Source organism: Scleropages formosus, chromosome 17 (assembly GCF_900964775.1).
Source record: "Scleropages formosus chromosome 17, fSclFor1.1, whole genome shotgun sequence".
NCBI classification, from domain to species: Eukaryota; Metazoa; Chordata; class Actinopteri; order Osteoglossiformes; family Osteoglossidae; genus Scleropages; species Scleropages formosus.
In genome coordinates this window covers 8,535,625-8,563,080 of record NC_041822.1, presented here as the reverse complement: position 1 = coordinate 8,563,080, position 27,456 = coordinate 8,535,625, and the positions used below count along the sequence as shown (strand labels likewise).

The 27,456-nt window shown below is 43.1% G+C and overlaps 1 protein-coding gene across 3 annotated transcripts; it reads left to right on the top strand.

The window, feature by feature from the left end:
• The first annotated feature begins 12,942 nt into the window (after nt 1-12,942).
• LOC108938480 (ectonucleoside triphosphate diphosphohydrolase 2) lies at nt 12,943-25,919 on the top strand. 3 transcript variants are annotated; one of them, XM_018759044.2, is made up of 9 exons: nt 12,943-13,238; nt 19,419-19,536; nt 20,096-20,246; nt 20,635-20,794; nt 20,940-21,167; nt 21,330-21,599; nt 21,882-22,001; nt 24,103-24,237; nt 24,575-25,919. In XM_018759044.2, exons 1-9 carry the CDS (start codon nt 13,128-13,130, stop codon nt 24,782-24,784), a joined length of 1,503 nt encoding a protein of 500 aa, XP_018614560.2. In that variant the 5' UTR covers nt 12,943-13,127; the 3' UTR covers nt 24,785-25,919. The 3 variants fall into 3 exon arrangements, with proteins under 3 accessions (XP_018614560.2, XP_018614559.2, XP_018614561.2); XM_018759043.2 differs by having other exon boundaries at nt 21,291-21,599; XM_018759045.2 differs by lacking the exon at nt 21,882-22,001 and having other exon boundaries at nt 21,291-21,599.
• The last annotated feature ends 1,537 nt before the right edge of the window (nt 25,920-27,456 follow it).

The following is a 27,456-nucleotide window of genomic DNA, read 5'->3' as shown; positions in this document are numbered from 1 at the left end:
TCCTGAAAAAGGCCCAACAGCAGATGTACTTCCTTTGCCAACTGAAGAAATTCAACCTGCCCCAGGAACCGCTGATCCTGTTCTACTCTGGCTGCTGTCTTCACGGACATATTTAACATCTCCTTAAAAAGCTCAGCTGTACCCACCTGTTTCAAAAACACCACCATTATCCCCGTTCCTAAGAAAAATAAAGTGAGCTGCCTTGATGACTATTGCCCAGTGGCACTGACCCCCATTGCAATGGAATGCTTTGAGAGGCTGGTGCTGGGACACATTAAGGACACCATTCCAGACACTCTGGACCCACTGCAGTTTGCCTACCACCACAACAGATCCACTGAAGATGCGATATCACACACACTTCACACCATTCTGTCTCACCTGGATAATAAAAACTGCTATGCAAGGCTATTATTTGTGAACTATAGCTCGGCATTCAACACTGTCATCCCAACCAAGGTGATCCAGAAACTACTAGGGCTGGGACTGAGTGCCGCATTGTGCAATTGGATCCTGGATTTCCTCACCAACAGACCCCAGCGTGTGTGGATTGGCAGTAATATCTCCTCCCAACTGATCCTTAACACTGGCACTCCACAGGGAAGCGTCCTGAGCCCAGTGCTATACTCCCTGTTCACACATGACTGTGTGGCCAGTCACAGCTCCAACACCATCAAAAAGTTTGCTGACGATACCACCATTGTGGGTCTGATCACCAACAACGATGAGACGGCCTACAGAGAGGAGGCGAGGCTCCTGGCAGAGTGGTGCCAGGACAACAAGATGTCTCTCAAAGTCAGTAAAACTAAGGAGTTGGCGATTGACTTCAGGAAACAGGATACCGTTCAGGCACCCATCTACATAGGAGGGGACGTTGTAGAGAGGGTCAACAGCTTCAGATTCCTAGGGGTCACCCTCGCTGCCAAACTCACATGGACTGAGCACACAGCATCAACCATCAAAAAGGCTCATCAACACCTCCACTTCCTCAGGCGTCTGAAGAAAGCCAGGATGCCCACTACAGTCCTCACCACTTTCTACAGGTGTGCTGTGGAGTCCGTCCTCACAGGGTGTATTACATCCTGGGGTGGCAGCTGCTCCATACAGGACGAGAAAGCCCTACAGAGGGTGGTCAGAACAGCTCAGGAAATGATCGGCACACAACTACCAGCAGTCCGGGACACCTACACCACACGCTGCCTCAGAAAGACGATGTGCATCATGAAAGATCACAGTCACCCCACACGGGCACTTTTCTCTTCTCTGCCATCTGCAAAGCGGCTCAGGTCTATTCGAACCCGCACAGATAGGTACAGGAACAGCTTTTACCCCAGTGCTATAAGAATATACAACAATCACCAATGTGCCACCTTTACTAAATACAGTTGGACTGCTTCTTCCAAGCACATTGGTAAATTACACTATCACTTTAAGCATTCACATTCTCGCTCTCACGTTCTGAGTTCTCTGGCTGTCAACTGGTATTATTACTACTGTTACCATTATTTAGGGGGGCGCGGTGGCGCAGTGGGTTGGACTGGGTCCTGCTCTCTGGTGGGTCTGGGGTTCGACTCCTGCTGGGGGTGCCTTGCGGCAGACTGGCGTCCCGTCCTGGGTGTGTCCCCTCCCCCTCCAGCCTTACGCCCTGTGTTGCCGGGTAGGCTCTGGTTCCCCTCGACCCCGTATGGATCAAGTGGTTCAGAAAGTGTGTGTGTGTGTGTGTGTGTGTGTGTGTGTGTGTGTGTGTGTGTGTGTGTTACCATTATTTATTGCTGTTGCACTACTCATTGTCATTGTCACTGTTTTGTTTGTGCAGTATCTCTATTGTCTTTGTCCATAGTCTGTGGAGAAGCATTCAGGAAGAATTTCATAATACTTGTACATGGTACTTGTACCTATGACAATAAACTTGAACTTGAACTTGAACTCAGCTGTCATTGAGTCTGTCCTGTGCGTTGCCATAACTGTCCGGTTTGGCTCGGCTACCAAATCGGACAGAAACAGGCTACAAAGGACAGTGAAGACGGCTGAGAGGATCACTGGCGCACCCCTGCCTACCCGTCAGGTCCGGTACAAGTCCACAATGAGGAAGCAGGCGAGCAAATTGTCGATGATCCCACACACCCCGGGCACAAACTCTTTACACTTCTCCCCTCTGGCAGGTGTTACACAGCACTGTCCACCACAACGACCAGATATAAGAACAGTTTTTTCTCTCAGGCCATCACTCTCATAAACAGTTAACACTCCTCTATAGGTCTCCTGTCAGTGCAACAAAATCTCATCACTTTTGTAATTTACTTGTTATTCATTTACATTTGTTGTATTTATACTACTATGTATACTCTCCTGTTTGTATGCTCTGTAAATAGGCTATTTATTTATTTATTCTGTAATTATGTGTCAGCTGTTTGTTTCTCTGTAAATATTGGAGGCACCTAGAACCACAGCAAATTCCTTCTGTGCATCAGCACACTGGCCAGTAAAGCTCATTCTGATTCTGATTTATTCTGTACAATTATTCTCTACTTTAGCCACTGCACTCTAACCACTACACCACCAGTTGCCTGGTTTCAGGGTGATGGAAGCTTTCCTTTCCCTTTTCAACTTTCTGCATCTTAAAAGTTTTTCTTTCTTTAGAGTTCAAGATTATTATCCGTGCTAAAGAGTCACAAGATTTCTGGGAGATGCTCGTGAACTAGCACATGATTAGCAGGTGGATGGGAGGCTGCTTCCACTGTATGGTGCTGGCCATCATAAGTGCTTGTGTTTTAAACTGAAATTAAACTGTGCTCATAGTAACTGTGAGTTCACGTTACGCTGATTTTATGATGCAAACTACATTTGATTGTAAGTACAAATATTTGTAAAAAGAGTTTGCAATAGAGGGAGGTGTGGTGGTGCAGCAGGTTTGGCTAGGTCCCCATCTCTGGTGGGTCAGGGGTTCGAGTCCCACTTGGGGTGCCTTGCAGTGGACTGGCATCCCATCCTGGGTGTGTCCTCTCCCCCTCCAGCCTCGTGCCCTGTGTTGCTGGGTTAGGCTCCAGCTCGCCATGACCCCGCTTGGGACAAGCAGTTTCGGCCAGTGTGTTTGCAATACAAGGAAAATGTGTACTTAACTTTCTTTAATTTCTTCAATTACACATCCGCTGATTAAAAGCCGATATCAGCTGTGTGGGCTGATAACACTACATAAGAGTTCATTGTAAGTCGCGTTGGAGAAAAGTGTCTGCTAAATAAATAAATAAATGTAATACAAATGTTAAAAGTGTTTCCTATTCCTAATAAAATTACTTGATTTCTTGTCTATACCATCATGCACCAATCACTTATATTAGTTGTTAGGTTATAACTGCACTGAATGTATATCTGAAGTTTTCTGAATACCACTGAAAAGACTTAATTTAATTTAGCCACAAAAACATGGCCTTCATTTGTTTAATAAAATTTGCTTGCTCCTGGTAATAATAGTTTTTTTTAAATGAAACCGCATACTGAAAAACGTGAGATGTACGTCGCTTTGAAGAAAAGCCTCGGCTAAATGAATAAAGGTAACTTTAAAAATTATCCTGACATTATTTGCAGGGACATTCTCTGTGCTTTACAACTGTCCTAAGCATATTAGCTTTTTTTTTTCCTCTGCTCTTTCTGTCCTTCTGTCTTGTTTTTTTTTTTCCCCACTGAAGTGAATGATTTATTTTAGTACTTCTCAGAATTTTTAATGCAACACCAAACATGGAGCAATCTGCCCTGTACTCATTTAACCTCAGAGTAACATCGAAACAACCGTTAACCTCTTTTCTTTCCAGTGGCCAGTGGGATATTCCAGTTGACGAAAAATGTATTTACAATTTCACCACTGACCTCAGCAATTGACGCAGTCTGAAAATGTATACCGAAAGGCTTAAAATTACACGTAGTTTTAGAAAAGGTGACTGTTACAGTATTTCACTAAAAAGGTGGATGTTGTTGACCTTCCTATAGCCAGATGGCAGATCCCGGCTTGCTTTGAATATTTTTATAGAAGTTATTTAATATAAGTTGCTTTATTATGTCTCGTGTTTTCTATGTGTGAAACATAAGATGTAATTTCGTACCAAGTTTCTGACTTGCGGTAGAAGTTTGGGCTAAAGTCTGTGACTATTTAAACCTCGGAACGTGACATAATTGAGCCATTGGAGCTGAAGCGTTTTTCAATATTAGCTCATCCCGACACAAGGTCAAGGACACTTATTACCCCATAGTAGCTTAGGTGCCTGGAATAAAAGTCAAATTTTTTTTCCATCCAAACTTTATTTAATAATGTTATCAGCAATACACACAACCAAAACAATACATTAAAAATCCACAATCAAACAAACCCAACACCATTTTCCTACAGTTGGAATAAAAGTCAAATACCTCTGTTTTACCTCACACCACCAACCTTGGCTCCCAGATATGGAGCATGCCCATCTCACTTCCATCTTACCCAGTGCCAGCCAACGCACTCACGGGTATATATCATTCACACGCATTCTCTACTTTAGAGACGTAGTAAAATGACTTTAGACGGTTAATTTTTTGGAGCACTGAGCTTGCAACCCATTAGAATATTTTGTCCGAGTGCGAAGAGAAAGGCGGCCATCTTTACGCGACACCCGGTCGGTGTAGAACAGGACAAGCCTTCGGAAAAGGCGGTACATTTCAGCAGCCTGTTCAGATATATTATATGATTTCCGTGCTTGTTTAGCCAGGCCAAACTGCCTCACTTTATAATACTTTACTCTTTTCCAGCCACGCACCGCATGATTTATTTTCGGTTGCTAAGACCTGTGTCAAGCTGATCCGTGTTTTTGCTGCGTCTTCCTTTTTTTTTCTTGTAAACTCAAACTGAACGCAAACATTTACATTACGTGCGTATTGTATTCATTTAGCAGACGCTTTTCTCCAAAGCGACGTACATCTGAGAAAATACAATTTGTGCATTACATTAAGGAGACACAGCTGCAGATGTGTGGTTCTAGTAGTTTCCTTCACCGTATGAACCGACGTTCGTCACACAAGTAGCTGCATAAACTTCACCGGAATTCGTCGATTCTAGTAGTTTTCTTGAGATACCTAAACGTTTACATACACTCATAAAACCACTGTCATCGCACGCTAAAATTTGTAGCAGTGGTCATCTTCACTCGTACCCAGACCAGACCTAGTATTTTTGCTAATACTTCTCGTTACTATTTGTGGGGGGAGCGCGAGTGGCGCAGTAGTTCTTAAAACGGGACAGAGGGCAGCGGCCCTCCCTTCGTTCGTCTTCCTTCCATTTCAGTCCCGTTTCATTCTACACGTATGCGGGAAAGTTCTGCGGCGGTGTGTTTGTAGCAGGGTGGCGACGAGAGAAACCCCGCCTGCGGCAGCGGACACACACACACGCAGTGTCAGAACACCTGCACACGTACTGTACTTCACACACGCGGAGAAACCGCCCCCCCACCGCACTGTGACTGTGCTTGACGCGTTACTCGAAACGCACCTGACTTGCAGAAGCAGTTCCGTCCGCGGAAACGCTGCGTTACGGTAAGTGCGGTGCACTCAATGTTGTACCCCTGCAGTGAGTCGAGGCTTGTACGCTTCTAACTTTTAACTTTAGGCGGCCGCTACTGATTTTTTTTTCTATTTTTTTCTTTTTTCTTGAACAAGTGAAGTGTGGAGAAATGGGTTTCGGCAGGTGTGTGACTCGCCGCTGAACGCGGGGCCCCGAGCGGCTGCACCGCAGAACCGCCCTATAAATCAGTGCATATGATGGTGTTTATTACAAGACGGCGCGTTTTCCGTACACATCTTCATTATTATTATGGAATACTGTTTGTATAATGAGGAGGTGCGATGGCGCAGCAGGTTTGACCGGGTCATGCTCTCCGATGGGTCTGGCGTTCGAGTCCTACTTGGGTACCTTGCGATGGAGTGGCGTCCCGTCCTGGGTGTGTCCCCCTCCCCGTGCAGCTTTGCACCCTGTGTTGCTGGGTTAGGCTCCGGTCTGCGGTGATCTTGACTTGCTTGGTATAAGAGGTTTCAGCAAATGTGTGTGAGCTCATCTGTATGTAACATTTCTCATGGGGTGTGTACAGTACGGTGAATCTGCAGTTTACATATCATATGCTGAGACTTGATTGTACAAAAATTACCACCATGGTAAAAATGAGTGTGTGGAAGACTAGTGTCTAAATGGTGTGTGTGCATGTGCATGGGGTGGGTGGCACACCTTTGTGTAGAGTGTGTGGATCGGTGGTACCCGAACGGTGGAGGGGAGCGGTCCGAGACCCAGTGGCCTGAGAGGGAGACGCTCTCCGCATGTGGCGAGAGCCCTGTTGGCGCATGGGCCGCTCTCGAACCTCTGACGCTGACTGCTGGGAAGCTGATCTGTGAGCTGCAGGACCTCCTCAGCACTCACTGACCACCATGGTAATAATGTGTTTCTCTTTGAACAGTCCGGCCTTGTGACCCCATGAGGATGCGTCACCGCAGTAACTGACAAGAGGTGGAAGAGTTACCAAGACAACAGCTCATAACACTGGCATAATATGCTAGATAGAGTTGCACTGTGAACTTGGAAGTTTCCACAATTACAGTTTTTGCCCCCGGGGAGCACATTTTTGATTTTTTTACAGGAAAGGCTCTGCTTTGATCTAACGGCTAATGTGGAAAGGCACACACACACACACACACACACACACACACACACACACACACTGGCTGAGGTCACGTGTTCCAAACAGGGTCGCGGTGAACCGGAACCTAACCCAGCAACACAGGGTGCAAGGCTGGAGGGGGAGGGGATACACCCAGGACGGGACGCCAGTCCGTCACAAGGCACCCCAAGCAGGACTCGAATCGCAGACCCACCGGAGAGCAGGACCTGGCCAAGCCCGCTGCACCACCGTGCCCCCTAATGTGGAAAGTAAAAGACATAATTGGAAAATCAGTATGGCAAATTTTAGCATCTGTGATGTAAACGTGTAAGTTTCAACACATAGTATACACACCCATTTTTCACATTTACTTGGAGGTCAGGCATAAGCATTCTGGTATCAGGTGTTATCCTGGTTAGAGCCGTTCTGCTGTGATCAAAAGGTCCTGGGTTGGGATCCCCTGTTACCTATAGAACCCTTCATAAACGTGCTTATCCTGAATTAACTCAGTAAAAGCACCCTGCAGTTTTAATGGGTAAATCATAGTAAAGTTGCTTAACTGTGTGAGTTTCTTTGAACTAGTGTCACCTAAATAAAGGTTAACAATAGTATTAATTTGTTGATTCTTTCATTTTTTTTACCTTCGAACCTACATCAGATGGATCAGTGATATGTTTTCTGTGTCCATGCTGTAGGGTTACAGGTACAACCTGAGCAGCGGTCTGTCAGCAATCTGTTTACCGCTGCGATTCGGGATGAGTGGAGCTGAGCGGGGTGATCACACAGAGGACTGCGGAAGAAGAGGAGAACTCCTTTGTGCCCCTCCTGCGTCCTGGCTGAAGCGATGGCTGTGGCGTTACCAGAATCTACGAGTCTTGAAGGAGGAGTGTGAGGCAGTCCCTCCACTTTCAGCCCGGAGGTGGATAATTATGGGCTCTGTCATCATGTTAGCACTGATTTTCATGGTGCTGCTTCTGTTCTGGAATTATCAGTGTACCCTTGTTGATAAATTGTGCCAAGGCAAGGAGGAAAGCTCCATGTTCCCATTGTTTGGAGACTGGGATGAAAATCTTGCCAAAGAAAAGCAGGTCTGAGAGGGGGGAGTCAGTGGGCTGTGGCCGTTCTCCTGTATTTAACTATATTTATCTAGACTCGTAGAGTGTACTGCAGTGGAGGAATAGTGGGAATAGAAAACAGGAAACTCAAACCTGGTGCCCAATAAGCATATTAAGAAGTGGGCACACAAGGAAAAAATCTGGCTCTTATGACTTTAAACAATAACCATTCCCCTCATTTATTTTTATTGTTTCGCTGTTGTAGTTGTTGATCTGATAGTAACATATTGTATACAATTGCTTACTAATTCAAAATTTTACCACAAGAGGGAGGCATGTGGCAAAGATTATCCGATTACCATTTTTTGTAATATAAATTCTAAAGTTTATCGTTACCCCCAGGAAAACAAGTTTTGATTATTGTTTTGATTATCATTTGTCTTAATAATTTACATCACTATGTATAATGATTCTAGTTGAACCACTGTGTGCCTTGAGATCTCTGCTTAATGGATTGTAATATAATATTTTATTCGGTGTCTCCCGTATGGTTTCCCATTTTATATGGAATTTTAGGAGGCAATGAAAAGTTAACGCAGTGAGTCCTTTATGGAGACTAGAGAAGAGTTCTGCTGTTATGATGGTTAATTATGAAAGGTGAAAAGCAAAATCAAAATAAGGACTCCTGAAAGCACACCTTGTGTATGCATGTGCCACCATAGTAATGATGTTATGAAAGATTGATAGAAGGGCTGCAATGTAATGTTATTTTTACTCTTTTTAAAGTTGCCATTGATCTAAAATGTTGTTCTAAAAGGGGATCATACATGAAAGCATGATTGAACAGTTAACGGTCAGTGACCCAGCAAGACATCACAGTACTTTGTCTGGTAATTCACAACATTCTTGAGTAGAAGTATTTTACTTGCACACAGCTGATGCAGACAACATTACAAGAGCACTAGTGGCCTTGCCTAAAAGCAGGTAGAAAGCCCTTGAAAATGCTTAAGAAATTAAATTTCAGACTCACGTAATGTAGGAAATTCAGTTTAGTACTGCTGTAACATTGGTTGCAGATGCTGTGCTTGAAACAATTCACATATTTTAAACAATTATCTGTTTTACAATAAAATTAACAGTGAACAACCACGCACGCATTTTCTGAACCGCTTGTCCCCTGTGTTGCCCGGTAGTGAACAACCAATGAACAGCTAAATTTTTCCAAGTATAAGAATGTAAATGTAAGTATAACCAATGGCGCTCTAAATAAGTAAGAAAAACTAGTATATTCCACCAGAAGTCAGTTCTGAAGGACACATACAGTAGTTATTCTGAATCAATAGAAATGGGTATTAATTACAGATTATGTAATTATTAAGCAACCATCAGACATTTAAGTATTCGGTGGAAACAACACCCGGCTGAGCTTTACGTCAAAAGGATTAAAATCAGGTAAGACCTACAAAATATTAAGTTTCAATTTGTACCAGAAATTTCACTGGCACCCTGGCGTACGAGCACGCACATGGGCACACGCTTATCAAATGAACCCATTCATCATTTCCTGGTATTTCTCCCCATGCTTTCTATGTTGGGAGCGCTGTACAGTGAGTGACAAATGATCCATGTGGGTGGCTGTGCAATCCAGTCAAATTGCAGGAAACCCCACGAGACGGAACGATAGAGCTGCGGCCCGCGGGTCCTTCGTGCCTGCGTGCAGACAGGCTTCGCGCACAGCGGCTTCCTCGGCGCCGCATCTGCTCCGTGCTGGCTCTGAGCCACATTTCATGCCCCGGGGCCTATGAAAACTTCTTCAGCGCCAGGCCCTTACAGACACACAAAGGAACCGTAGGCGGGGGTGAGCGGGCCGTCTGGCTTCGGAGCTTTTCGACATCAGAGGCATAGAGCGTTTTCTGTGTTACGCTCAAAAAAGGCCCTATTGATCAGCAAGTCGGTCGCTGGCACAATTTCCCCTCTGCCTTCAGACACATTGTACGCCAGTGAAGGAAGGGATCCCCCTACCTTGGAGCAGCTGCTTTCCGCACACTGGCCCATGGTAAGAACCACATTGTGGCAGCTGGCAAGGTTACGGCATACAATTAGGCCCGGAACTATTAATATCGGAAGTATTCGTGCTAGCGTCAGCCGGAGAAATATTTGACATTTTAAATGGTGTGAATGTACATTTTGAAGCTGCGTGCATACTTGTGCACGTATTACTACGCCTGTCCCCACTTTTTACACCTCTGATACAATCGTTCCGATTGATTCGGAGAACATGAACCAGGGTCACGTCATGCAGCACCGCCACGAAGGGCAAAACGACAAAAAGGAGCTGAGACAGAACACAGATCCCATCCACAGAACAGCAGTTGGGCCTTTTTAGCACATCATCAGTGGAAAGAGACACTAACCAGCGGAATTTTGCTTAATGCCTTACTATGCGGGCTAATGTGTTAAATGGAGTACAGATTATTTTCTCTTTAAACAGCAAGAACGTAAAACTTTCTTATTCTGTGTCGTTTTACTGCACTTCTAATGTTAAAATTCTGATAAACTAGGACACCTCGGTGCTGCTATTGGAACCCGAAAAAGAAGAAAAGTTTTGGCCCCGTTTTCGAGCCTGGCATTAGAATCACAAGGCCACATTTGTTGAAAAGCGTCCTTTTTTCTCCGTATTGACTGCAGCATTCTGGCTCATTCAAGTAGGTGTGAATGTGAACGACTCCCTCCTCAGCCTATTACTGCTCAGTAACTCAGTATTAACTGCTTTTCCAAGTCAGGATCTAGAGTCTATACCAGAAACAAAGGGTCCAAAGTAGTGTACACCCAGGGTGGGACACCAGTCCATCGCAGGGTAGTCAAACATACAGTTAGACTCGATTTAGAGTCATCAGTCCACCCAAGTCATATAAACAATAACCACAATGAGGACATGTAAACCCCTCAAAGCCTTAATGAGATTTGAACCTATGCCCAAGCAGAGCTACCCATGGTGCCGCTGTATCACTGAACCCTATTATTTGTAAGAATAAATTGTGTAGATGAAAAGCACCATTCAATAATAACTCTGGGACTCTTTTCTAATGAAGAGATGCAACTAGTGGATAAAATCTGGATGTGTGGACACGAACGCATTTAAGCATGTTTTTGTTAAAGAGTAAATTAATTTATTATGGACACAAAATAAGATAAATTCATGAAACTTCAGGTGAAATCTATTACTTCTCTTGGAAATGGATTATTTTTTCATCAAGATTTTAAATGATCAAAATTAATTAATTTTGTCTGATGTGTTACCACACTTATAATTATCTAGTTTGATTTTGTGTTTTAATAATTGCCATAATACAATGTATCAACAGCTCTCTGCCTGCCAGAGAAGCACTTATAAATGTTGCACACCATCCATTGTATTCTGACTAATTCGTCTCCTTGAAGAACCTTCTTTCACAGGGAATGTTATTGTCCTGTTGTTCATTATTGTCTTTAATGTTTTTCCCCATACTTTATTTCATACCATAAGAAGAAAAGTTAAAACCCTCCAATATTCTACATCACAAATCACATCCAAATATTTCAGCATGAACACATTTCTCAACATAAACATGACAAACCTTAGTCCATCCAAGCATCATCTAGTTTTTCTAACGCAAAGAGTACTAAACATGAAGAGTTTAAAAAGCAGCTTACTTAACACCCCTCAAGCTTTTCATAATCCCCATAAGTCCCCCCAGTGGTTGAACGCTTACATTTCGGATTTTATCCAGAATCCAACTATTTTTAATAAACATTTTCCTGCTCAAACACACGGTAACGCGGGTCGTTACTACGCATCAAATGATGCATTATGTTAAAGAAAACTTTCTTATACAATAGCCCTATTTGAAAAGGTACAGTGTTGTGTCAAGTTATTCAAATACTCTTAAAAAAAAACACTAAAGAAATGGCATCAATGACAGAGAAATGTCTGTGATGATGAATGACTGTTTTTCTTTTGTCTCTTATAATTCCAATTTTTTTCAGCCTGCTTTTATAAATCCTAGTTAATAACGATCAGCAGATTTATACTTAGTTCATCACTGCTATGTGGATAAGTGTGTGGCAGTTAAGGATATTACACAGAAACCTGGAGGTTACAGCTGTTTGTCCCTGATCAAGGTGCTTACCCTGAACTGATACAGTAATAACACACACACACACAATTGCTGAAGCTGCTTGTCTCAAGTGAGGTTGCGGCAAACTGGAGCCTAACCCGGCAACGCAGGGCACAAGGCTGGAGGAGGAGGGAACACACCCAGGGCGGGATGCCAGTCCATCAAAAGGTACCCCAAGCAGGACTCGAACCCCAGACCCGCCAGAGAGCAGGACCCAGCCGAACCTGCTGCGCCACCGTGCCCCCAGTAAGAATACCATCCTGGGTAATTGGGTAAATTACTGTAAATGAGTCTGGATGAACAAGTAAGCAAAAAATCGGTTGCTTTTTGTCAAGCAACCATTAATGACAATTCACATTTACATTTTACATTCATTGGTTTAGCAGATGCTCTTCTCTAAAGCAACAATTTCTCCTTGCGTTTTTTTTTCCCCCCATACTTTATTTGATACCATAAGAATAAAAGCTAAAACCCTTCAATACTTTACATCACAAATCACAAACACAAAATAACATCCAAACATTCCATCATAAAGACATTTCTCAACAAAAAACACGACTCATCCAAACATCTCATTTTACTAATACAAAGAGTGATAAACATCAGAGTTTTTTTAAAAAAAATACAAATATCCAGTATGACAAAAAAACCTGGGACTTTAGAACCCTTAACCATTAGAAGTGTTTTTTTTTATTATTATTATTAAAGAAACATCAAAAATACATGTGTTCCACCCACAAGAATGAAGAAAAGCACCCAAGCGCCCAGGTCAAACTTTTACACTGGTTTTGCTCTGTCATTAACCACCATAAACATTCATATAACACACAACTAAAAATAAAAACATCCTATGGTACAAAATTCTACACGTTCAAAATCGATCGTTCAGACAGTTTTTCCAAACAAAAATCTCCGTCCTCGCAGCTGTGTCAGGTGGGACTCTTCCCCGGCCCCGACGAGCTGAAACCTTCTCCTTTTTTTTTGCTACAGCTTTTTTCTACCGACGCCCATCGGAGAGGGAAGGAGGGGTCACAGGTGAAATGCTGCCGAAGCGCAGTGTGTGGGGGAACTGAGTGTGTGTGTGGCGGGGAAAGAGGGAGGCGTGAGGCGGAGGCAGGTCCCGCTCTCAAACTGAGATACAAGCCCATCTCACGAGCCTCCTCGGCTTCGTTTCGAGCCACACGCGCGCTCGCGCCTCGCACGTGAAGCCGCGGCGGTTTCGCGGCGAGCCCGTGGCCATCATCATCATGCAGTCTTGCGGAATCGTCGCCCCGGTCGCGCTCTTGCTGCTGGGAATTGTGGGCATTCTTTTGCTCGTCATTCCAACACTGGACATGAAGGAACAGCCGGAGTTCTCGGTAAGAGAGTTCGCGCCCTCGCGCTTCCTTCTCGCTCACTGCAGTCACGGACTCTCGGCGTGGAAACGGAAACGGCTGCGCGAGAAATTGAGCGGCAACTACCGCGAATCCGATTTTTGCGAAAACTGTTCCGTGACAATTAATTATTTCGTTAAAGATGCGCGGGGACCAGCCGAAAAAGTACACAAGCAGGCAGCTAGAAACATGATAAAAATGTAAAAAAAATCATGGTCATTCACCTGAGAGGACGGTGCTGAGCTGTAGTCGTTGAGATCAGTCGTATCTCATTCTCACTCACGTAGTTACAAGTTATACTGTTCTTATGCTGCCTGTCTCTGTCAGTTCTGCAACAAAAACACCGAACATCACGACGGTCGAGCTATTAAATAAATGCTCCGCTTAAAAGGCAGAGTTTGTTATGAATATCACTCTTTTTCAGTCGGTTGGTGTGCAATGAACTGTTAACGTTAAACTAGATGCTTAATTTGTTCCCTGAGTCACACAGAAAAGTTTATGATCTGGAGCAAAAAAACCCCATAATCCACCCATGACTTGTAAGAAATATCACACTGTAGGTCACGTAATATTGTATTCTTTCTAAAATCAGTCATTTTTAAACGCATCTCTGTCGCAGTGTGTGCTTCTCTTGCGAGAAACTGAGCAGCGGGTGTGTTTTCATGCCCTACGGACTTCTCCATCATCATCATTCTGGTCCTTGACTCCTTCTCCAACCAAGTGGCTCCAGCATTTCTTCCTCTCTGACTTCCTCTGTATTAAGTGATGAAAGTGGCTCGTTGGCTCTCCTCCACATTGGACTGCTGCCTCGGCACAAACGCAAAGGATGCCAACATCCTCCCCGGAGCCCGAGTAACAGAAACCATTAATTTAAATGTGCTTCCCACTAGAGATTGATACGATGGACACTCATCCCATCCGCGGTGTACCCTGGCTAGCCTTGTGCCCCCCGCTCCTGCTATAGGCTCCGGACCACCGTGACCCTGAGCGCTGAGCAAGCATAGGTTTGGATCCGGTTCAGTCTTGGTGTGTTGCATGTTCTCTTTATACCTGTGTTTCCTCCAGGAGCCCTAGTTTCCTCCCACGGTCCGGAGACGTGCAGTTCAGGTGAATTGGCGACGCTAAATTTCTCTTACTGTGTGAATGGGTGAATAAGTGTGTTTGGCTACCCTGCAATGGACTGGCATCCTGCCCAGAGTGTTCCCCCTCTTGCTTTGCTCCCAGTGATTCCAGGATGGCTCCGGAAAGCAGTTAACCTGACCAAGTCAAACGGTTATTGAAAGTTAGTAAGTACCTACGTGATCCAGCATGGTAATTGCAAGTAAACATGTGTTATAGAATAGGCAGCAACTGGAGGATAAATTTCTTTTTGTAAAGCCACTGCTCATTTGTACATATCAGTCATAAAGGAAATGTGCTGTTCAGATGTACTTAATATATTTTACTATAAAGTTAAAAATATACTTTATTTTAATAACAAATCACACTAAAAATTGGTCACAACTATGAAATTGCAATTCCAAAAGAATGCAAATGCAAAGAAAGGAGTAATGCAGCAAAGGGTGAAAGGTTACTGTTTTTTTTTTTTTTTTTTTTTTTTTTTTTTAAAGCAGGGATGGTCATGTAATACTGTTCATTTTTCCAAAATGTGGCCAGATCCTCTAAAATTTCTTAAAATTATGATACAGGTCAAAAGTTGGCTTTTCTGTTTGAAGGAAGGAGTCTGAATTTTTGTGGAGGAACCTTCTGATGCGGACCATAAACAGTAGGATGAATTTCCAAGATGTTTAGCAATAATCAGCCTATGTTCCATATCTTAAAATCAAAATTTGTGGTAGTTTGCAATATTTTTAAAAAGCCTGCAATTTTGTAAATAACTGGCAACTAGAATATATATTTTTAATGAAAAACATATGTACCTGGAAATGTAATGCTAGTAAAATGATTACATTTAACAGCATTTATTGCATGATACAGCCAAATACTACATACTGTTAAAATGTACATAGGATAATGTGGTATTACTTTGCTAGGAGGTGAACTTCACGGCCTTGCAGACTGACCAATCCACCCGAGAGCGACTGCTTACAGAATTGCTACCATAAATATTTCCTAAATGTGGTTCGTTTAACATTGTGGGTAATTCTTAAAAAAGACTTTATTTATTGATAAATATAACTGTCAGGTTATTAATCTGTTCCTTTTAAAAGGAGAATTGACTGTACCAGATTGTGAATTTTACAGGAAATGGATTTTCAGGGTTAATGTGTTGGAGTGGAAAAGTCCTGCGTCATAATATAAAACATGCTGTAACATATGCTGAGTCGCCTCACGTATGCTTGAGACCCTAGTAACCAGAGCCCAAAATGTGCTGCAGACTGATGAGTGGAACCCTGTCTTTTTGTGTAAAAAAGCACAGTCCGCACTGCTCGGGGAGTCACTCCGCTGCATTCTCTTTCAGCGCTCTGCTTGCCACCATTGTACTCGCCCAAGAATCAAGGCCAGGCTGCACTGAACCCGAGATGCGTGCAAAATTTTTCAACAGCACGTTGCAGTAACGATGGTGAAATCTCACTGTTATACAGATGTTCGCCGTAAGTGTGTAACACGTGCCAAAAATGGACAAAAACCATTTTGAAACGGTGGCAAGCAAAGAAAAAGAAAGAAATGGTGCAAGTGGGAAGCAGCGTGCAGTTCGGTGTGCTACGTTTGGATAACACCCAGCTGAAGAGCGCTTACGGGTGGGTTCAGAGTGACGTTGCCCTGCGAGGGGGGTGGTGAACGGCACACTCGGACCTTCTACCTGCCGTGACTGATAACGCGCGATTTATTGCAGCTCGACTGGCTGCCTTGTCTTTATAAGGACACACGTGAACTGCATATTACTGCTGCCTCCCAATGCTCACCTGGCACAGTCAAACAGCGAACCCAGCATGACTCCATACGCTACAAACTGCCTACAGTTCACAGCCCGTATCCGTGTCCATGTCCTGTCCTGTGTATTTATTTACTGTATTGTACTCCTGTTCCGTGTTGCACCATGATCTCTGGAGAAATGACATTTCGTTCCACTGTATACAAGCTATACGCACACACACACATGCACACATTTGCTGAAGCCGCTTGTCCCAAGCGGGGTCGCGGCGAGCTGAAACTTAAACCGGCAACGTAGGGTGTAGGGCTGGAGGGGGAGGAGACACACCCAGGACGGGACGCCAGTCCATCACAAGGCACCCCAAGCGGGGCTCGAACCCCAGACCTGCCAGAGAGCGGGACCCGGCCAAACCTGCTGTGCCACCGCACCCCCGCGAGCTATATATAAAGGAATGACAATAAAAAACAACTTGAACTTGATATTATTGTACTTTTCCTTTGCAGCCCTCAACTGCTGCACTATATTACTGCTAATTAATATTTAATTAAATGTGGTGCAGCGATTACAGGGATTTGAAGTATCCAAACATTGTTTCAGGCTGAAGAGTTTTTCATTTTTGTAATTTTAATCAGCGTCTGAAAGACGAATTGCAAACCACATGAAAAGTGAGAGTATGGCCTGTATAATAGGGTGTTGCCAGCTGGATGGTTTTTAGTGTCGTGCAGTGGGATTAAGTCGTAAATGTGCTTGACCTGTGCATGTGATGGTTACGTAGGGCAGCTGTGACCCAGGTGTGTAATAATTAATGTTGACATGATGGGGGGGAAGGCTTATTTTTAAATAATGATGTTATGGTTGTTTCATCTCCATGAAACAGGTGTGTAACTATCCTCAGGCAAAATCGTTAATCTTCCCTTTTTTTCAGTAAAACAGGGAATCAAAAGCAGTGATGAAGGTAGAAGAAGGGCAAAAATACTGTGGCATGTTATTACGGAAGAGCAAATTTCCGTAGGCTAAATGTACTACAGTTTAACAGAGTGCGGTAACTATTGTTTGTTTGGCACTGAAGTGTCTCGTTTGAAGACTTGCTTCTATTCAACAGAAAAGAGGATTCCGTGTGTCTTTTTTTGATGTTGACCAGCGATGTGCAGGTGATGCCATAAAGTTATATTTGCTGTAATTTGACAAGGAAAATTCTTTCCGGTCGTTGTGTTATCACATTTAAGATTTCACATTTGTAAACAAAGTATACACAATGTAAACAGTCTATCGGGCTAGTTTCATTTGTAGAATTTATTTTCTAGTTTATTGCAACAATTTAAACCACTTCAAAGTACAACATTCTGTTATGGTTGCATTAAAGAAAGATACATTAGCACTCCACACATTTTCAGCCAGTCATTAAGTAAAGGAAGGAGAAAAAATAAATCAATGTTCATTCTGCCAAAATGAATGTATATGAACAATTTTTATTTGCTTCTAATTTATCAGGGACTATTGGTTAGTAGTGGATTGACTTCTACCTTTGCACCTAAAGGTTGCAGGTTCAATTCCCACCTTCAGCTGTAGTACCCTTGAGCAAGGTATACTTACCCTAAAGTGTGCCAGTAAAATTACCGAGCTGTCTGAATGACTAAATAATTGTGAGTACCATAACATTGTAAGTTGCTTTGGAAAAAAAAATCGGCTAAATAATAAATAAAAGGGCAGCACGGTGGCACAGCAAGTAGTGCTGCTGTCTTACAGCTCCCAGGTGGTGCAGGAGGACGTGGATTTGAAGTCTGTGTGGAGTTTGCATGTTCTCCTCGTGTCTGCGTGGGCTTCCTCCAGGTGCTCTGGTTTCCTCTCACAGTCCAAAGATAGGCTGTTCAGGTTCCCCCATAGCGTGTGAGTGACAGACAGTGTGTTTCACTGATGTATGGATGAGTGACCCAGTGTAAATAGTGTATCTTGCAGTGCAAGTCACCTTGCTGAATAAGGTGTGTGGACTCATAACACTAGATAGTTCATTGGAAGTTGCTTTGGAGAAAAGCATCTGCTAAATAAATGTAAATATGTGTATGCATACATACTTATGCACAAAATGGGTCAAAATGGAACAAAAGTTTATTTCCCAATGCTAATCAGAATATTGCCATGTTACAACCCCAGATACAGACAGTTCTTCTTTAGGCGGCCAAAGAATTGTTTATGTCTGCATTATTGTCTACTAAGCATGTATAGGTCATTTTGACCCATGTTGTGCTTTCTAATAAGTAAATAAGTTGTCTGTTTTTTGTGTCCCATAATTTCTTCTGGGTCCATTAAAAAAGAAAAATAAACTTTAAACACAACTTTCAAATTCTAGAATTTCACTGAAAGCATTTTGTTCTTTTCATCCTTTGTTTGAGTCAAACTCTCATTCCAGCTGTTATTATTAGCTAAGATAACAACTCGGGGTCTATATGGTCCGTCCATCCATCCATCCAATTTGAATAACTGTTTGTCCTGAGCAGGGTCGTGGTGAACTGGAGCTTATCCCAGAAGCATTGGGTGCAGGGCTGAGTGGGGCTGGACAGGATGCTAGGCCATCGCAGGGTAGCCAAAAACAGTCACTGAGCCGTTCACCCACTAACAGTAATTTTAGCATCACCAATTCACCTGAACCGCATGTCCTCAGACTGTAGGAGGAAACTCGCGCAGACATGAGGAGAACATAGAAGCGGCCATTAAAACCACATTTTCTCGCACCGCCCAGGCACCGTGAGGCGGCAGCGCTGCTCGCTGTGCCACCGTACTGCCTTTTTTTTATAGACCCCAATAAGAAATGTATAAACTACAACAAATTGTTCTGCATATGAGTATCCACACACACACATACACCCATCATTTAAAAAAAAAAAAAAAAACTTAAAGCTAACATTTATTTTAAATTGCATTCAAAGGTCTTTGAAAATATATGTACTTTAGCAGGGCACAGAAGTCTCTGCAGGTAGACGACAGCGTAGTGAAGGGTGATGCCCGAACTCTTGTTGAAACCTGTTAGTACACAGTGTGCAGCATTTATGTAGGGTGGTGTTATGTTACATTCTTCCTGTAATTAACTATTTATTTCCATGCTTCATACCCTGTGCCTATAAGGCTCCAGACCATCGTGAACCTGCACCAGACACATGGTTATAGGAAGCGGATGAATGGATGTAATGATGCAAATTCCTAGATCTGGCTCTTCATATGTGTTCTATAGAATCTCTGTGTCTTGATGTCTGTCTTTATTATGATTTTTTTTGCCCTCTTTTGTGCTTTCGCAGTATGGCATCGTCCTGGATGCAGGTTCTTCGCACACGGCGATGTACGTCTACAAGTGGCCCTCAGACAAGCAGAATGGCACAGGAATCGTTACCCAGCACAGCGAGTGTCATGTAGACGGTGAGAGAGACTTACTACCAAGTTAAAAACCCATGACCTTGGTCACCATATGAGCCATACTGCTCTGGATTCTGTCACCGAACTTTGGACTTTTCACACTATTTTTCCATAATAACATAAGTGACAGCTCAGTTATAACACTGTCAGCACTTTGCAAGCATTTAGGGGAAACTAATTCGCTGATGCCAGCTTGTCTGGCAGGAACGAGGGTTGTCCTCAGAATGTGGTGCCTTTGCAGCAGATATGTATTTCAAAATTGATGCCATTATATTTTTAGGTTCCTGTTTTTTGAGGTTGTCTGAACCCCTCTAGCCCTTTGTGGTCGTTCCCCTTTTTCTCTGTTTCTCTTTAAATGCTCCACGTTTCTAGGGATGTGCCAACGAGCGTTGTGTATAAAGTGTATGGTTTTGCTGTGCAGGGATGTTTTTCAGCCTTGCAAGCTCAGTCTCGATTGGTTTGAAGCTGTCAGCGGTTACAAAACCTGTGTTCTGAGTGTTGCAAAGTGCGGTCACACAACGAGCACATCCTATTTCACTCGCTGCTGTATGGCCCTGGATAGGAGGTGGCATCTCCAGCTATGCAGGAACTCCAGATGGTGCTGGGGCCAGTCTGGAGACGTGCATGAAACAGGCTGTTCGAGACATTCCGAAGTACCGGCACCATCTTACTCCCATTTACCTGGGAGCTACCGCAGGCATGAGGCTGCTAAAGTGAGTTGCTATGCCTGTCGCACGAAAGAGCCATTGTCATGTTAGGTCTTCGGACAGCTCAACGATTAATTAAAACGGGAGAAAATCAGCTGAACGTTATGTGAAAATTACAGTTATTCTCTAATTACAACACCTAGGCTGAAGTGTGAAACGATCATGCAAAAATGTCGTTAGTTCTTCAAGGTGATGTGTTTATCCTGAAAACCGGTCCAAAGGGTGCACAACTTTTTTTTTTTTTCCCATAACCTCTTTGATTTTTGTTGGTCGTATGTTGTAGCAGACGCACAGAATCACCTAATGGTGCCGAAAAAAAGCTGGATTTTATGTGTATATTTATTAATTGATCATCCAGTGTATTTTGTCTCCCTGTCATTCTTTTTCCCCGAAGTATGACGAGTCCAAGTGAGTCGGACAAGATCCTGCAATATGTGAAGGACAAAATTCGCTCGTATCCGTTTAGCTTTCGTGGAGCAGCCATCTTGACCGGACAGGAGGAGGGGACTTACGGCTGGGTCACGGTCAACTATCTACTGGAGAACTTCATCAAGGTTACTCAGTTGTCAAAAAAGACGTTCAGATTACAAAGCAAAAGCACTAAGTGCTACATTATTTATAGCCCCAGGGTATTTTGGCAGTCTGTGTCTGATGTGTCTCATTCCTCGAGGTGTTAATCTTTATGGTTCTTGTCCCCAGTATGACTTTGTAGGGCGCTGGCTGAGTCCAGGCAAGAAGACGGTCGGTGCCCTGGATTTTGGAGGGGCCTCCACTCAGATTTCTTTTGTGACCGAAGATGCGGTGGAGGATAAAAAAAACAAGATGATTCTGCGTTTATATAGTCGGAACTATACCCTGTACACGCAGAGCTTCCTCTGCTATGGCCGAGACCAGATGCTGCGCCGCCTTTTGGCTTTTTTGATGAAGGTATGGGACACCCTGAGCCACAGATATCAGCTCTAAAACTTTACTTGGTGGTGCTCGTATTTGGAGCGTTATGATGTACATTAAAATGAGTGTCAGTAGGTCAGTCTCAGTCTGTACTTACAGGTGCTAGTGCCTTCCTCTCTTCCGTCTTCTCCCATGCAGTCTCAAGAGTATCGCAGCTCCATATTTCACCCCTGCTATCCAGCAGGGCACAATGTCTCTATCACCTTGGACAAAGTGTTTGAGTCCCCATGCACGCTGAAGGAGAAGCCTAACCCCTACAACCCTCACGCAGCTGTAATAGTGATGGGCACTGGTCACTACCAGCACTGTCTAGGCAACGTGAGCTCCATCTTCTCCTTCAGCAGTTGCAGCTTCTCCAAGTGCTCCTTTGATGGTGTCTTCCAGCCGAAGGCGACGGGCAGCTTTATGGTAAGAGTCGATGGTTGGCAGGTCATGCCTTGGTCCTAGCTGATTGCGTTTTGACCAAAATGGGACTGTCTTGCTGTCCATTAATGAGAAACATCCACCTTTTAAACCCTGCAAACTGCACTGCTTAAAGTTTACAGATATTTTGTTGGGAAGAGAAAACATTGCTACCCAAAGATAAGTGCAATGCCAAAGTGATCTGAACTGCATGTTGTTCCTCATGGCAACTAGCAACTTCTTGGCACAGAAATAATTTTTTTTTCTCTCTCCCGCTTTGCCTGTCAGGCATTCTCTGCCTTCTACTATACTCACTACTTTTTGCAGCGCACCACAGGCATCACAGCTGCATCTCCCTCCCTCCTGGAGGGGGCATCCCGTGCCGTCTGCAACATGACCTTTGATGAGGTACATCTTAGACAAATCTGTAATTGTTCGCCATTAACGCTGAACAATACATTTTGCTGCACTGCTTTCATCATTCCTGCTATATACATATTTGCAGTTGTATTAGAGCTGTCATGGCTGAACTCAGGAAACCAAGCTGACGGACTCAAGTGCAGGTGCATTTATTCCGATAAGGGGCAGACAAAGAGCGTGGTCAAGGACAGGCAAGGGTCGATCGATCTTCAGATGTCGTTCGGGGAGCCTCTTTATACCCTGCCTCCTGAATTTTCCACAGGTGTGGTCATCACGCACAGAGTTGGGGGCGTGACAAGAATGCAAAGATTTATAGTGAAATGTAGTTGCTGGTCTGTATTATCATCAGAAGAGTCACCACCCATTCTTTGCCTTTGATTTAAAAAAAATATATTTTAACTGTAGTCAGATTCTCTTGCTTTGTACAACTGAGTTCAGTTTCCCATAGAAAACTAAGGACTTTGCTTGTGTTGGTTAAGCTATGCAAATCCTTAGTAAATATACCTGGTTTAAATTGGTGAGGTTATAGTTACACTAAATTTGTGTGAGCATTTATCATCAGTCTTGGGAAGGGATATAACTTTTTGTTTTCATGTAAAAGTTATACCAGGATGTTCATATTTATTATAGCTGCAAAGTCAAATTCCTAATCTTTTAAATCTAATCTAAATATAATCTACATGGTCATGTTGACATTCTGTTTTGGGAGAAGCACAGTTTTCTGCACCTGTGGTTTCAGAAATTATAAGGACAAGTTGTTATGGAGTGTACAGTATATGTCAGAGTCCACATACTGGCAGGCCTCATGCACACAAGTATTGCTGCTCCATTCTAAAGTGTTTTTTTAACTCTCATGTGAAGTTGAAATGTTCAGAAATGGGGACAGGTCAAAAATATCATAACTGTAAAGTGGCCTCCAGAATTATTTCTCACCCTTGGTAAAGATGAACAAAAAATGCTTGATAAAATTCCTCTATTGTTTATGAATGTTCAGCGATATGTCAAAATAATATTGATGGAAAAGCATAAATTCATTGTCAAAGCGAACAGAGGACACGAAGGAGGCTGGACCCAAGTCCGGGATTGTTTATTTAAATCCGAAGGGTTAGACTGGTTCGTGTGGTTGGGGACGATGACGAAATGGTCGGTCGCTCGGCGATCAGGGCTGGAGCGAAGATCCAAAGTCGAAGACGAGGAATGAAGCGAATAGTTGGGACGAGGGAGACGTGAAGGTGGGCTAGGGAGCGAAGAAGAACAGGACATGGAACACAGTAGGCTCAGGGGCTCAGAGGGGATGGTTGTCTCTAATGAGATTCTTCAAAGGGTCGGTGGTAGACTGGCTCCTCTTATACCTGGTCATGTGACGTTATTGTGGGAGGGAAAAATAATTCATGTTTTATTTATTGCCATTACTCCATTTAGTAGGTTGTGCACCTTCCCTTCGCCAAGATTGCAGCACTCAGTCCTCTTCTCTAATGACGATGCTGTGGGAGAACACATTACAAGAGATCGTTCCGCCATACTTAATCTCTCCATCTTTTTTAGACTCGTCACTTGTGGACTCTGCTCTTCACCTCATACCACAGATTTTCAGTGGGTTCAAGTCAGGGATTATGGACTGGGATGACCATTGCAGAAGCTGATTCTGTTGTTGGGTGTACATATTTGTGTGGATTTGGAGGCATTCTTTTGATCATTATCCAGCTGGAAAATCTACCCACAACCCAGTTTTAGCCTCTTGGCAAAGGCAGTCGGATTGACATAAAATATGCAGACTTTGATGCAGTCCATACTGCAGAAAGAGCTCCAGAAAAAGAGCTCCACAACATTACAGATCCACCACTGTACTTCACTGTGGGCATCAGGTTCTTTTCTGCATCGCCATGCTTTTTTTTTTTTTATTTATTTAAAATTAACACCCCAAACTCATCTCTGGTATTTATTGCCAAAAAACTCTTTTTGTCTCATCATGACCGTTAAACTTGGTTCCAATCAAGATGATTTTGCAAACTCCAGGTGCTTAAGTTTGTGGTTTCATATCAACAGGGGCTTTCTTCTTCTTCCATCTGTTTCTCTCCTTGTTTGTCAGATGCTGAAGAAGGCCCCGGACCAGGAAAAGCGCTTGCAGGACTACTGTACAGCCTCTGTCTTTCTCCAGGTGCTGATGGTGCGTGGCTATGGGTTTGACGAGTTCTCTTTCCCGCAGGTCTCCTTCCAAAGAAAGGTGGGCTCCTTGCACTGTCACAGACGTATATTCAAACCTGGTTATCATCAGTTTTGAAAATTAACTGTTTTTACATTGGTGTGTCCTCTTACATACAGTTTATTTGCTTGGAAGATTAAATCTGTTTATATACAATGTAGGTTTTTTTTTTTTTAAAAACCTCATAAGGCATCAGTCCTGAAGAATTGTATTCTCCTCGTCTTTTAGTTGTAGTTGGAGGGTTTCCTTCCTCATTTTTGCCCACTGGTTACACTTTGCACTGCCCTTTGGTTCATTTCCGTGCTCATGACACTCGGTGTGTATGTGTGTGACTCTGTTGTGTGGCTGTGCTGTGCAGGTGGGGGACACCTCCATAGGCTGGGCACTGGGCTACATGCTAAGCCTGAGTAGCCTGCTGCCAGGGGAGAGCGTAGCACTCAGGAAGGCGCTGCGGCCGGAGGCCTGGGTTTGCCTCCTCTTTATCTTCGCCCTACTGCTCCTCATAATGGTGATGTACCTGCTGTCACAGACCTGCCGCAGGAAAAAGGGCAGCAGCAATGTCATCTAGGGGCCAAAACAGCTCATTCCTTCATGCTGAGCTGCTGATGTTAGTGTTCAGCATGTCACAGTTCTTAACCAAGTCCAGCACTGACTGCCTAATGAAGATTCTGATCCAGGAGACCCGTCACGTCCCTTTTGTTTGTTTTTTTTTTCCCTAGCTCATGGCTGTTATTAACCTCATGAAAACAGAAACCTTTATCAGGATGGTGAATAACTTCAGGGAGTCTTTCTATAATGACACAACTCCGCTCTACCGCTCTGCTTCACTCTCCTGGGCTCATGTTTACTAAGGTTCACGTGTTTACTAAGTGCGTGCTCTGAATAACACAGCTGTTCAATGCCTACACACACATACAGCATGTGTTTGCATATACATTTCTGATCAATCTGTTTGTAACCATCCATTTTTGTGTCATAGTTCAAATCACTCTCAGTAAGTGACTATTTTGATCAGAAAAATTATCAAAATTATCTTGCAATAAGGTCTCACACTGTTATCAATGGCTTTCATAAGTCTTTAAACGTTTTGGCAAGTTTACATTTTCTGCATCCTTGGCAATATTTTGTGGTTTGCTACCAAAATCCCAGTGTCAATGTAAGATACAAGGTACTATGAGTCTGTTTTTAGTAAATACTGGATCCTCACACTGGTTTTTGTATTTGACTCTGTTTTTAATAGTTTCGTTTAGTTTAATCCTGTCTAATGCCTTGTCCTGCATGGTGTTATCTACATTTAGGATGACATTGTCATTGGTACCGTGTAACCTTGAAGGTATTCTCTATTACTATAACCCTGTCATTTCACAATGCCTTGGAAGTTAAGTTTTCTAATATCTAACATTTTGGCACACATTATTATTGTTTACGTGTAGATCGGTTATGTTTACAGTTGTAATGTTATCATAGGTGCTGACTGTTTACTAGAAAAACAGTATAATCAGCAGTAACGCATTATGCATGTTACGTCGACTGTAACCCATAAGGGATGCAGAAAAGTTGAGAGACAAGAGTGAGATTTGGGATACCACAGTATTTCAAGCATCACCTTTATTTTGTTTTTGACAGTTTTTGGGGAAATGCCGTTTAGTTTGAGACAAGTTGTGTTTGTGTCATTCTTTTCTTCTCTTAACTGCTGGTGTATTCTTCAGTGCTAATTTCCAAAATATTTACTATTTTAAAATGTTATTTTTTAAATGTGTGTACAATGAAATACTGTTTTTAAAATATCTCCTGGCCTGTCGTTTAAATTTGCACCGTTATGTTTTTTTGCTAACTGGTATCGCCTTCTCACGTTACAGATCTCGGGTTACATGTGCCACAAGACAACTTGGAAGCATAACAATAGTGGTCCTGCTGAATTTCCAGTTTCTGGTGCACATTTGAAACTGGTGGTAAAAAGCACTGCAATAACAAGATAATCAGATGGCTTTGGCTGGCTGCGAATATGTATTAGGTCGTGTTTTCACTGACTTGCAGGTTAGTTCAGAGGCGTGTATTCTTATCATTTGACTGTAAGCAGATCAGTAGGCCTACATCACGTTAGCCTCAACTCCCACACACACAAACATCTTTCCTGTGTGTACTAGCATCAAGGTCTCTGTTCCGCTTTGTTTGTAGAGTTGTTTTGTGCGCCTTAGTGGTAACCACCAAACAAAGGGATTGCTCAAGCAAATTTTTGTTGAGATAGGTTTGATTATCTTCCTCTTTCAGAAGAAGTAATGCCAAGGCCATCATACAGTCACTGTAAGGTGGAGAGAAGCAGTAAGACTTGGGCTTCAAGGCTCGGTCTTTAACCGCTGCACTACCTGCCACCCTGTATGCTTGTGACTGGGCTGTTTGCTCTATTAGTAACACTTACATCACATTAAAATAGAAACTTCAGCCAGAAGCTCACGAAGATCTCCGCTGGCTACGAAATACGCCACCCGTTGCTGTGAGAACACAAGTCAAAAAATGATCTTTTTATCTTCTGAAACAAAACACAGTTTGCTGTTGTGGCCCTGTGCTGTTTATAAAACCAATGTAGAAAAAATTATAATGATTACAATGACCACATCCTTTCCTCGGTTGCTTGGTACGTATTCATCAACCTTTTTAAGTCCCAGGTTGATGCGTTCTCTTTCAAGCTTTATAAGTGATCACAAAGGAGGCCATTTTATTTACACAAAAACACCTTTAGCGGTTACACCCACACAAAGTATTAGCCTGCTTGAAAGTATGTCAACCCTGTAGGGATGGTCATCTTGTATAAAATATTACAGTAAACTTAACTGTAAATCTAAAATGAATAATAATGATTTACACACATGATTTTAATTACCCATTTGGTTTAACCAGTACAACTTGGGGTTCACTTATTTTTGCACCTGCACTATTTCCCCTCATTCGACTACACACACCATTTCCTGTAAAGCAACATATTGAACTGGTCCTTGTACGCCTTATGTCACATGAGAAACGCTTCTCATTAAATAATCATTTCGCGGTAAAGCTAAGACACAAAAGGAGCTCATATACTTTGAAGCAGCGCTGAGTACATGCACACGTACAACAATTTTATTAAACTAAAAACTGGTTGAGCTCTGAGTTGACGTTTCTATTTCTGCAGTACTACTCCAGGCCACTAAGTGTCGCAGCACGTTTTCCCTTTATTGAAGTCTGTAAATGACGACGGTGAAG